A 12,835-nucleotide genomic window follows, 5' to 3' on the forward strand; every position below is an offset into this window, starting at 1 on the left:
AATCAATGAGAACACAATCATCAGATAAATGGGCGCAGGATACCTACTATTTGCTCATGGTTTAAAGATTGACTATTCAAATTTTATTCTAGGGAAGTAATAGAAAAGAAGCCTGAAAAGTTCAAAATCGAATGTTTGAATGATATCAAGAATTTATTTGCTCCCACTAAACAACCTTTCTATGCTGCTTTTGGAAACAGGCCCAATGTAAGTCTGAGCTTTTCTAATTGAAGGGTTAAAATGTATGGAATACTTGGGAAGGAAAGGAAATGGGCTTTTATTGTTGTGTCTATTTAAGTTTGAATATGACAACAGGACACTGGTCTTTCTCTGAGTTTGGTCATGAAAGTCCAAATGCAGATACCTTAAATGAAGGCTGCCAGGACTACTTCTAGGAAAACTGCTACACACATGTATTAGTATTCTCTGGATATAACATCTTTCCAAATTCTTTCTCAGCATTTTTGCATCATAACTAAGGGTATTTGATTTTCCTCAGTCTTGAATCTTTTTTCCTATCAATACAATTCCTGTACTTTCTCTACAGTTATTGTAACTGAGCAAGGGAGAGGGGTACTCCAGAGAGGAACAGTGTCATGAGAAGTAGCATTATGTGATATAGATTTTGTGGTGCATATTTGTGGTCTGAGGCTTGAGAACAAGGCTGATGGGGTTGAAAGAGAAGTGTTTTGTTATGGTCTACTTTTGGGGGGTTTGCTTTTTTGTTTGTTTCTTTTCAGAGACAGTTTTACTGAATGCTTTGTATATCACAGAAAGAAATTCTAAAGTACGTGCATTTGTTCATGCTTCTTGCAGGATGTATATGCCTACATGCAAGTGGGAGTTCCAGACTGTAGAATATTTACTGTGAATCCAAAGGGTGAACTGATCCAAGAAAGGACTAAGGGAAACAAATCTTCGTAAGATCATTTTTATTATTTCAGTTAGAAAAGGTACTCGGGAATGAGATTACAAAATAAGTTCCAGTTGTGGCCATGATGATTCCTTATGATCTCCTATTACATACAAGGCAAATTTTTATTTGCCAGAGACATTGCAGCTTTGGTTACTTAACTGAAACTCCTCAAAAAGGGAAGTAAACTGGCAAAATAAAATTGAAAATTGCTCCTGAAGTAGCAGTACTTAGTGTTTAGTTTTCTGGTCTAGACTTCTAAAGCTTTTTTGGCTACAGTTGAGCAGTGACTAGACTGTTAAATAATGGTGTTTTTTTTTTTTTCTTCTTTTTTTTTTTAATATAGGTATTACAGACTAAGTGAGCTTGTGGAACATGTGTTCCCATTGCTTAATAAAGAACAGAGTTCTGCATTTCCATGCCCAGAATTTAGCTCCTTTTGCTATTGGAGAGATCCTCTTCCTGACCTTAACATGGAAGACCTGGCCTGAAAAATACTTCTCACCTAGAAATGGAATTTCATTTTCAGCTACTCGTCTTCAGTTTAAATGTGAAGAACTTTCTTAATGAAGATTCTAATTTATATACTGGTACCATAAGTCTTACTAAAGAGATCACTTTAACTCCGTTGGTGTAAGACGAAGAAAATGCAAAGCTGCTGTCCAATTTTTTGTGGGCTTTTGATTTTTTTTTGTCTGTTTCTTTATTGCCTGTCTTTGTATACCTGCTCTAAGGCACTTGAGATTGGTCTGTCATTGATGGCCACGGTATCCAAGGGGTTCATGGCAACTAAATGCTGAGTGACTTTGCATTTTCGTCAGTCAGACCTTATTGTAAGCATAGATTTTTTGTATTAGTCTTAGTAGTATATTTTCTAAAACAAAGCCAAAAAGTATATGGAAACTGCCAAATAGAATGTCAGACCTATTAATAAAAACCATGGTCTAGTGTTCAGATGAGCAATTAGACCTTTTTTTGCAGAGGATCCAGAACTGAAGACAGTGTGCTCTTTCTCCACTAAAATACAGAAAATGTGTGGCCATTACTAGGCTGACAGTGTGAAAACACAAAATTCATCTTCAAATGTAAATATGCCTTCTGTCACATGTGCAACACTGTTCTTGTACAGTTTGTGCTCAAACTAACTCTGCTGCTCTTTTTTTTTTTTAATATGCAATGCTTAAACTAATTCATAAGCTTGTTAAAATGAAATGTTATCAGATATTAGTATGGCTTTTGTTGCTTTCAGGCGGCACTATTTCATGTGAAATTTCCATCAAGAGAAATCTTGAACGTTTCTGTAAGAGCTGGGGAGCTGGCATTTTGATTTCACTTTTCATCATGGAGGTGTGTGTGTGTGTGTGTGTGCTATGTTAGGCCAGTAGAAAGTATGTTCAGATTATATTCAGGGAATTGTTATACTAAAAAAAAAAAAAGTATTTAATTTTTTTAATTACCTATTGCAGGTCTTTCCAGAATTCTGTATTGCAGATTTTCACTAGCTGGAAGGAACTGTGGCTCAATAGTGAGATTCCAGGTATAAGAATGGCTAAATGCTGCAGAGCAGAATGAAATCCTTTTTTTTTTTTTTCTTTTTGTTTTATTCATAAACATTATGCTGGTCATTCCTCAGGTTCAGATCAGAGCCTGAGAACAAATTGCATTCCAAGTCTAGTGTTTATCAGCTGTGAAAGTCGCTAATTAATTTCTCCTTCCAAAAATACTTGAAAATAAGAGAAAAGTAGTTCTGCTTTTTAAGTTGAGCTAGTACATTTAACGTCCTTAGGACAAGTCTGTGGTGAGGATTATATGCTTCTAGCCTGTAGAGCTTAATGCCTTCAGCCATTTAAACTTCAGTCCCAAACTTTATGTGGATGCAGTCTTTTCTGACACTTTCTAAGCAAGAAGTTCCTGAAGCTATGTACCAAGGATCCTGCCAGGCTCTGGAGCTGAGCTCTCACCTTTACACAACTCCCAGTGGCAAAGTAAGTGATCTTTAGAAGGTGCTTGTATGGCTACTGCTGCAGTGCATACCTAGGGCTGCATCTGAGAGAAACGTGACTTGGCCAGGCCCTTCTGCTCCAACTTACTTGGCCTCGGTGTAGGAGAAGATCTCTGTTATGCTAAATGTAGAAGAGTGCATTTAGGGAATCTTATCCCACCCACAGGAACGTTTCCTTTATCAAACTGAGTAGTCTCAACCTAGCATTCTCATGTAACACCAGCCTAATGCTAGACAAGTGGTGAATTGCATGGAGGCAGTAATTTTCAGATTGCTATATAAATTAAATTACCTTTTATTTTCTTATAGAATTCCAGTATATTCCTGTGACTATAAAGCATTAGAAAAGAAGGAGGGGGGGGGGGGGGGGCAGGATAAATGTGGAAGCTCTCATTCAGAATGGGATTATGAGGATGGAAAGGAAAATACACCTGTCTGTCATTGTGTGCCATGCATGTTACTGGACTTGAAGGGCATCCTTAAACAATGAGAACAATACATTCAGTGACTGTTTCAGCAAATTTTTGCTCCTGTCATCAATCTACTGAGTGTTTAAGTGGATTTCACAGGATTCAACCAAAAGCGTATTTTACTCTACTCCATTATTTTATTTGCACTATGTCAGAAGCTTGCAAATGTCATTCCATGTATCTTTTCCTTTCTTTTTTAAACTTCTACTCCCTAGATTTCTGTAGAAACTTACATTTTCATGATCACTAAGTGTTTTGAAAATCAACGGGATTTGAGCTTTTAAGCCACTTAAATTCCTTAAGATATGTAAGAATCCACATAATAGTTTAATTGCAAGTTGTAATAGTCTGTGTGAAGATTCTATTTTTCATTAAGGTTATGAAACTGCTTCTGCTAAAGCAGACCTTTGTGAAAGTCAAAATCTTACGTACCATCCCTGACATTCTTGGCAGCCTTGATGTTACATAGGTTTGGGGAAAGGAGAACACTTTGAGGAAAATACCTTAGTGGGATTCCAAACTGTGCAGATTGTTACCAAGGCTTGGCTGTATCTTTGTTCATTCTTTTTTTTTTTTTTTTTTTTATCTTAAATTCTATTCATCTTTCCGGGTTGGTAAGAAGAGAAACTGGATTTTCAAGTGGGGACTTGGATCAGCAGTGAGAATTAATGAGAATTAATGAATCAAGAGTATTTCCAAATGCATATGATTCCAGATGATATGAATATGGCTGCAGTGAGCTCCTCATTCTGCTGACCTGTTGTTTTGCAGTATAGGGATGTTCAAAAAGTTGCTTACTTAAAAATTTTGCTTTTCAATCTCTGTAACAGCTGCTCTGTTTGGTTTTTGGTGATATGTAAAAGTGTTCTTGAGAATTTCTGGTACAGGTAAGGTTGATTGGTTTGGTTTTTGTTTTGTTTTTAATTTGACTCATATGCAAAGCTTTGTTCAGCTTTTTCTAATCCTCCTTAGGTACAGAATATGGGTTACTGTACTTGTACTTGTAATTGTACTTGCATACCTACATAGTTTGGAGTACTGGACACTTTATTGACAAGGAAAGGCATCTTGTCGCTACCAAACTGTAGGCTTGTACTGCAATATTAGTATGAAAGGGGGAATATATAGAGTCTGCATTAGGCTGTCCTTTGTTACCTTAGTTGAGAGAAGTGGCCTGAAATCATGTTTGAAAACAAGTTGTGCTGTACTTAAAACTAGCACAAGTAACATATTCTTTCTATGAAAGAGGAACTTTCTGAGTGTGTGTGTGTGTGTGTGTGTGTGTGTGTGTGTGTGTGTGTGTCAGCACATACACCTCCCTGTTAAGGCTGTGTTGTTGAAGATGCAGATCCACTTAGCGTTGAACCATCTCAAAAGCTGAGTCAGTGATACCTGTCCAGGAAGAGCATTGCAAGAGCACTGCAATTCAGAACTTGTTAGTGACTTGGACATTACCCATTTCTGTGATGATTTAAACATCAGTAACTTTTAAGTGGTTCACATTTCTGGATTAATTTATTTTTTACTGTTCAAAGCATGCTTGTGGTTCAAAAGGTTGGACATAACCCCTGACAGTATCCAAGTGCATGTGCAATATGGCTCGTGTATCCTCAGCTTCCTGTCCTTTTTTATTTTATATTTCAACTGGAAAGGTTTTAATGCTCGTGTCATCTTACTTATGGAACTTCTGAAACAAACGCTGAATCTGCTTATGGTAAAGACAAAAATAAATGAGATTTCGTATTAATATCCCATACAAGTCTTCCAGAAAATACTGTCATATAAATAAGAGTTGTTTAAATGGCTTTAGCGCGAATTCATAATGAAATGTCAAAAATATACGATGGATTTGAGAAGCCTTTAAAATGTCACTTTTGCCTAAAGTAGTTTTAGTTTCCAGAGTTGAATCCTGTTGAATAGAATGGAATTGTTTTGGGATTTTTTTTTTTTACAGTGTTAATTATTTCCAGATGAAAGTTACATTTGGGTTTGTTTTGAGAATAGGAAAATTCTCTTCAATAGTTTGTTTCATTTTTACGGTGAAGATGTGGAACATCTGACTATTCAGGCAACCCAATCACTAATAAGGTAGTGTGTTTAAAGCTGTCAAATGTGTGACTGTACCAATAGTGGTTTTTGTTAAGACTGGACTATCTTGGGTGCAGTAACCCACACTTCAGTGCAATGCATATTGATGTTGAGAACAATGTTATCACAATAAACAAACTTAAACTCACTTTTTTTTCTTCAATTTGTACTTAGGAATTCTATTTTTGTATTGCTAATTTAATGAATGTTGGCTTATTTAAATTGCATTTATGTTTACATTTAGAGTTGCTGTATTAAGGACAACGATACATTTGCTTTCTCTCGTGCTTGGTTTAGTTGTAGAGTATTTATACAGCTGACAAATAATTGCTGTAATCAGACTTGCATTGTCTGCCAATACCAATATTTGCTTATAACTATAATGAAAGTAAACATGCGTTATTAATGTCAGGTAACAGATGCACTGTAATCATAGATACATCTTGGGAACACACAAGCTGCCTTGAAGAAAATCCAGCAACGATGTAGCGTAAGCACTTGTAAATCTGCCCTAATTTGGAGTTTTATACTAATTCTGTTCGAGCTAACTTTTTCCTTTCAAGGCAAAGTATTGTCTTCCAAGACAGCTGTTTAATTTGCTTGAGGTAATTATTGTGAGATCATCTTGGAAAAGGGATCTCAAGCTTTTGGTAGAAACTTACCCTTCCTGGCCTCTTACTGCTATGGATAAACGCAACTGACTAGCAATCTAACAAAACATCCAACCATTTCAATCACAATTAAATGTATGACAAATCTACATCAAAGTGTAAATCACGTTGTGCCTTTTGATCCTTCTGCAGTTTAAGTCTTATCTCTTGCATTGCTGTCACCAGTGCACACTAACTTTCCTCTGCCCAGACACAGCTTAGTGCTAGTTTTATCTCCTGCTCCAGTGACAGAATTTCCACTGGTGTTTGGAGTGCCGTGTGATTCTGCTCATGCACAGAAACCTCTTTGCATCTGGGTGCTTCACAACACTGCCCGTCTTTCACACGTAGGTTTCAGTGCTCATGCATTGTGTGCAGTGAGCAACAATGCCACTGCAAGCAGTGCAAAGGTGGGTTTGTTCTGTGTATGCCAGATGTTCAAATTTGTTGCAGAAGTATTGTCTGGTCTTGTATTGTTTTTCTGTAGCTGACAGTAAGTAAGCCTGTTCTCGGTGGGTCTGTTGATCTGTCTGTGAGAAGTCTTAGACACGTAGAGAGTTAGAGGCCTCTGCTGTAAGCTCCTATAGAGTGCTGGGCAACTGGTCACTGTGCTTTGAGGGCCTTAGGGGCTGGCAAGGAGCCTCACCAACGGCTTGCCGGAGTCCCAAAGGAAGGTGGTTGCATGGCCTGTGAGGTGGCAGGCCTGATCTCCCTGTGAGAGGGAGAGGTGGTGAGGAGGGGAGGCCACGGCAGGGTTGTGTCTGGAATTCCATGACTGTTCCTGTGTCTTCCATTGCCTGCATCCAGCATGTGAGGACCCAGTGCTGTTACATACAGTCTGGTCCTTTCTTCTTTCCCAGCTGGGCTCCTGCATGTGAGTTAACCTCCACTTTTCCCACAGTCACACAATGAAGAGGTGGGCAGGCATGCTGAAGGAGTGCTGCAGGGAGCTGTGCGGCCCTAACCATGTTCTGATGGGTGTGGCTGTAGTTTCCAAGAACGGAATTCTTGTGTGTGTGCAAGGGCAGGCTTTGTCATGCCGTCATCCGTTTTGCACATCGAGAGCCCTGGGGGAGGCCGTGTGTGCACCTGGGCACCATTTGGGCCAGATACAATGAACTGTGTGTTGGGATAATTGCAAGCACCACTGAGTCACCTCTTCCCAAGTGCTACAGAATCTTCCTCTGTCAGGAAGTGTGCCCAGAAGAGTTCTGATTCAAACGTCGATTTGTGCTGTTGAAGCGCACTTTCAGCAGCTGTCATCTGCAGGTAATGCTTAACCAGCACAGAGATCTGAGGATCTTCACGGTTTTTTCCTAATTACTTATTACCTCCCACCCCTTTTTACTATTTCTCCTTCTTCCTACCTGTCCGTATTTTGTCCTGACTTATTATAAAACTTACTCTCTCCAATCCAAATTTGGAGATTAACTGAAATAGCCAGAAATCAGGGCGGCTAAGAACTGTGTTGGCGGAACTTCTGTACTACCACAAAACCTGTACCAGTGTCTGACACTGAAGTAAATATACACATGGAAACTTGACTAAGAAACCAGAACCTGAAGTTCTAAAGGTGGTAGAGGAGATAGCAAAAATTTCAGCTTACGATAGTACTGCATTCACTGGAAAGCAAAGGAGCACCAAGATCACAAAACAGGCAGGTTTTATTTGGACATGGCAGCAGTTGGGTTCACTGAACAATTTTCTTCCTGTTCCTGGATATCAGTTTCTGTACATCCATTTTTGTATGTATACATATGCATACAAAGCATACACTCAAATGAGCTGCTCTTCGCTGAAAAAAAAATCAATACTTTTCTAATACAATCAAGATAGCAAAATCCATAAATGCCAAAACCTGCTTATGTATGAACATGTTCTAAGGTGTTCTTTAGAGTCCCCCTTGTACAAAAAATTGGCAGAGCTGTTATTTTGCACCTTGTCTGAAGTCTGCAGGGTACATTGCAGGAGGGCTGGCTTGACTGCAAATCTGCCTCGTGCTGCACAGTCTGCACTCTGCGCCATTATCTCGGAGCAACTTGGAACCAAAGCCTACCTGTTGGTCAAGGCTCAAGGAAGCAGATGTTCCTTCCATCCCCAAGCTGACAGTGTGACAGCATTTGTGGTTTTGGTGGAACGTATCCATATCCACTACTGCGCTGTGCCATAAGGACTTACTTAGCAAATACAATGCTCCTGATTCACAGAATAGCCAGAGTTGGAAGGGACCCATTAGGATCATTGAGTCCAACTCCTCAGGAAGAAATTTGCTCCTGATACAAATCTCCAGCTTGTAGCTGAGGAGCCCTTTGTGTGCTCCCTGTGCCTTTGGGCCTTTTCAAGCTCTAGTGAGGACTTGCATGCACTTTGTTTCAAGTTGCCTTCTATGCATTCTACTTACAGCTGTTCTTCTTTGACTATTTGTAGTGGTTCTGGAATGGCTGGTTATCCTCACCAAGCTGATCAGATGCTCTGTCAGTAGAACTGTGCAAAACTGCTGCAAGTAACCTGGGGTACACTGAATGGCTGTAGGGTGGGATGCTGTTGAAAATCCTCATTGCTTTGAATGGTCAGAATAGTAATGTCCTCTAAGGCTTAACAGCAAATTAAATTAATGAGGTAGTTTCGTATGTTTTGTGGTGAAAATTTGCCTTCTTGCTTTGCTCTTAGCTTGCCTATGATTTCCTGCAATTATTGATTTGTTTGGCTCTCTGCTGCCTTTTCCATCTGCTCTAGGATGCAATGTGTTTGGCCAGAGCAGAGGCACGTTCCCTGGCTGTCAGCTTGCTGGTCTGTCCTGTTCTGATGATAGGAAACAGGAGCACAGGGGACAAGATAATTTTGCTTGATTTGCCAAAGAATCCTGCTTTAATGTTTTAATGAAGTTCTGACTGAAGGAGCAACTGGATCTCTGATCCCCCTTTCCTGTATTACAGCATCTCAATCATCCCAGCTGGGCAGATATTATGCCCTGAAAGCTTTGAGAAGGTCTGAGCCACTTGCCCCAATTATAGCAATTACTGAGACAGTGGTAATTAAGGTTCATTTTTCTCAAGCAAAGGCAGGAGTGTAACGCAGAGGTTCCTCATCAACGTTCGTAGTTCATAGCTTTAGCTATCACTAGAGATAGTGAATGGGAAACGATCCCTAAAAGCACTATACAGTGTTCTCAAAATACACCCCTGAGACCCACTCCTGCTGTGATATAGTTTAGAAAATGCTTTATAGCTGCATATGAATACTGGTTGTGTGGGATCACTCTCAGTTCCCAGGTGCAAGGAAGAGGATCCTGGCAAAAGACAGCGTCGTGCCTTGAGGGCACCGTGCTCGGGAGAATGTGTGTGCTGGAGGTAGAAGCCTGGAAGAGCAGTTAGGTGAGAATCAGGTGATGAAACCTATGCAATTCCAGTGCTAAACTTGCACCACTGATTCTTAAAAATATGCCTCACTTGGAGGGGAAAAAAATAAAAATGAAGAGGTGGTGTTTGCCAGCTGGGACTCCCCAGGCACTCAGATTGCTTTGTTTGTTTCCATGAGTCATTTTTAGAACAGGCACCAAAATGCAACAATACTGAGTCACACAGAGACAGCAGCCAGCTTCTTAGAGCACACAGCTTTCTTGAAGAGAGTAGAAAATATCCTAAAAGGAAAAACGCCTCTACAGCTTTCATACATAATGAGAAATTGATTCAGAATGTACACAGACACACACACATTATATATATACAAATATACAGTTGATGTAATTGGCTTTCAGAAAGACTAAAAAGAAATCTTTCCAGTCTGTCCCTTCAATTCGGAGACCTTGAAGGAGTGAGAGAGCAGTGGGCTGCTGATTTAGGACAGAAGAAAGGATACTCTTGAATGGGCACAAGGTTGCCAACTGCATGCTAATGGCTCCGGCACAGATCAGGACAAGCTCAGGGAAGGGAGAGGGGCTGGCTCCATTCCCCAGGCTGCCAAGTGTGCCAGGTGCCTTCAGCTGCTGCCTACAGATGCTCCTGCACCAGCAACCTTTCTGCTGCAGAATACATCCAGCGCTACCTCCTGCTTGGCAGCAGAACCCCAACTGCAGAAAATCAGGTGCCAGGAGACCTTCTTCATTCACACGCTTTAAAAATCTGCTGGCCATTTCCTTCCTCTGCTCCTTCCTATATCTGCAAAGGCACTGACGCAGAGCTCCTAGGGGGATAGAGCTTTTTCTGTCTGCATTTCTCAAAGGCAGCTCAACTTCCAGGATGTGATCATTTGTTGTGGGACGGTCCCATCTCATCGCCTGGAAACAGAGTTACTGGGGAGTATCTATTCCAAAACTATGCAACAAAGGCAAGTGTTCATCTGACCTCCTCAGATGGGAAAGGCTTCAGATGAAGGCTTACAGCACAAGGAGTTTTTCCTTCACATAAAGGAATTATCTAGTCTGTGCTGTGAAAAGCCATTCTGGATTCATAAGAAGGAAAATGTACTACACAAACCACTGATAATAAATATAGTTCTATGCAGGATGAATAGAATATGAGAAGATGATCCACTTGTATAACATATAGATGGCAGTGAATAGTTCTGCCCATATCAAAGCATGGTTAAGATTTTTTTCCAGCCACAGAGGAGCTCAAAATGTTAACACAAGAGACAAAAAACCCTTTTTCTCACCTTCACTGAGAAGTGGCTGACAGGAGAAACAAAACATTGTTGCGGCTTAAACTAAGAGGGAAGTTGCTCCATCCATAGCAACTGATGCTGAATGGTGAAACAAGTAGAACAAAGCTCACTTGAAGCAGGAAGTTGCTAAAACAAAATCAGAGTGCCTCGGGTGCGTTGTTTGTACATTGGACAGTACTGGTTAAAAAGTCTGTTTTCCCATACCATGTGTTTTTCCTCTAGCCTATCTTTTACAATACAACAAAGAAGAAAAATAGCTTCTTAATGCAAAAACTGTAAGAGTTCCAGAGAACAGCACTGTCAGAAGTCTTAAAGTTCTCACCCACCCAGTGAAAAGCTGGGGCAAGGGATGTTCCTCCTTGCACAGTGCTGGAGTCACTCACCCCCTCTCTGAGCACTGCACTTGGTCCTTAAAGGCGAGAAAAAAACCTGATGCAAACATCATTTTCTGCTTTGCACCACCATGGTTAGCAATTGCTTTTTGGTTTGTGATAATGTACTGACGACATATTATTAAAGAACACAAGGACTAGGAAGTCATCGATGGTGTCCTGTACAATCTCACTTTCTTGTCCCTGCTTTATCGAAAGCGCAAAAATAGCTGACTGCAGCTGTAAACTTCAGCTAAGGTGTAAACTCTGATACACTTGGGATGCTGGCAGAGATAAACTGGGGATAAAACGGAAAAGGATATTTGATAGGGGAAAGAGCACAGTGGAAAAGTATCTACTCAGAATGCAACTGTTGCTTAACAGCTGTTCTGTCTGTAACAGGTAAACAAGGACATGGGGAAAGAGCTAGTTTGGTTACAGAACCAGGTCTGCTGTAGCTATCTCTGGTAACTGAGGACAAGGAAAAGGTTTCATTATTGACAAACTCATCATTGAAATCAAATATATAAACTGAATATATTAAAGCTTTGAATTTTATTACTCTTAATTTCTTCAGAATATCTTACCCTTCTCTCCTGTTTGATGGTGGGCCTAAACATGGGAAATAGAAGGATAAAGGAGAACCCCACTGAATGTGGAATACATTTCGTCAGAGTCTGTGTAGGCCAGTTTGCCTCCTGTTACGACGACATTTACTTCATCTCCTGCTTTGAGGTGAAGAACAAGGTGGAATGTTCCAGGACCACCACAGGTCCGTTTCCCCGAGTAGGGTTTGTGGTACTCCAGCAGTTCCCTTCTGTACCCAGCTGTGTGCAGCTGAGCAACGCTTGCATTGGAGACGGACAGCACTGCTTCAACATACTCATCTCTCTCTGGAGCCAGCACAGCCGTGATCAGGTAGCGCCCTTCATATGGTGATGTGAATATGCCTGCGGGAGAGAGACAGGCTGAGCTTGTCCGTCTTGGTCAACACGGACTGGCCCAAGCACCCTATGCACAATGACAAACACTAAGCAACATGGATTATCCACTGCTCACACAGATAACTGCTCAGGCAGCTGACCAACTGGAAGCAGTTTTGAAGGCGAAGGAGAGTGTTGAACTACAGGACTCTTCCATTACCATTCATTTTAGAACTGCAGACTCAGCTTGCAGAAAGTACCAACACCACAGGGATGTACACTTCAGTCATGGCAGCTTTCAGTAATTCTGCACAGCCCTCAGCGTTACAGAGCCAGCTCATGGAAGTTCAGGAGGTGTTTCAGGTGCGGTCAGAGATGGTTTACACTGAAGACTTAGAAGCAAGGAATCAGGCATAGGCTCATCGTGCTGCAGGTGCACTGCCTGGGCTGTAGCCACCCTCCTGTTGCAGAGATACACATATAATCCTACTGCTTATTTTGTGTCAGAGCCCACCAGTCCTTAAGGACTTTAGCATGTCTTGTCCATGCTCAGAAGCCACCTGTCCTAAGGAGTTGCCACAACTCATAGCTGGGTGAGGAAGCAAAAGGCAGCCACATGCTTTTCAAGTGTCCAGTAGGCTGAGGCACGCCTAACACCCTCAAGTGATATGACACTTGAGAAGGAGGTGGCATGGTAACCGTCACTGGGGAGGTAAAATACATTACCTCATTCCTTCCTCTGCTCAGGCCACAGTG

At 41.0% G+C, this 12,835-nt stretch overlaps 2 protein-coding genes across 4 annotated transcripts in view; one reads left to right on the forward strand and one right to left on the reverse strand.

The window, feature by feature from the left end:
* The window catches only part of LPIN2 (lipin 2), a 38,875-nt gene extending 33,254 nt beyond the window's left edge, over positions 1 to 5,621 (forward strand). For both annotated transcript variants that reach the window (XM_085220828.1, XM_085220829.1), the window contains exons 18-20: positions 93 to 207; positions 817 to 920; positions 1,260 to 5,621. In XM_085220828.1, coding sequence (XP_085076954.1) covers positions 93 to 207; positions 817 to 920; positions 1,260 to 1,404 — 364 coding nt within the window. In that variant the 3' untranslated portion in view covers positions 1,405 to 5,621. The remainder of the gene's footprint in view (positions 1 to 92; positions 208 to 816; positions 921 to 1,259) is intronic.
* A 2,148-nt stretch (positions 5,622 to 7,769) lies between these two features.
* EMILIN2 (elastin microfibril interfacer 2) overlaps positions 7,770 to 12,835 on the reverse strand; it is a 34,971-nt gene continuing 29,905 nt past the window's right edge. For both annotated transcript variants that reach the window (XM_085220827.1, XM_031552813.2), the window contains one exon: positions 7,770 to 12,106. In XM_085220827.1, coding sequence (XP_085076953.1) covers positions 11,769 to 12,106 — 338 coding nt within the window. In that variant the 3' untranslated portion in view covers positions 7,770 to 11,768. The remainder of the gene's footprint in view (positions 12,107 to 12,835) is intronic.

The sequence above is a fragment of the Meleagris gallopavo genome, chromosome 3 (genome assembly GCF_905368555.1).
Source record: "Meleagris gallopavo chromosome 3, MGAL_WU_HG_1.1, whole genome shotgun sequence".
In the NCBI taxonomy this organism is placed as follows: Eukaryota; Metazoa; Chordata; class Aves; order Galliformes; family Phasianidae; genus Meleagris; species Meleagris gallopavo.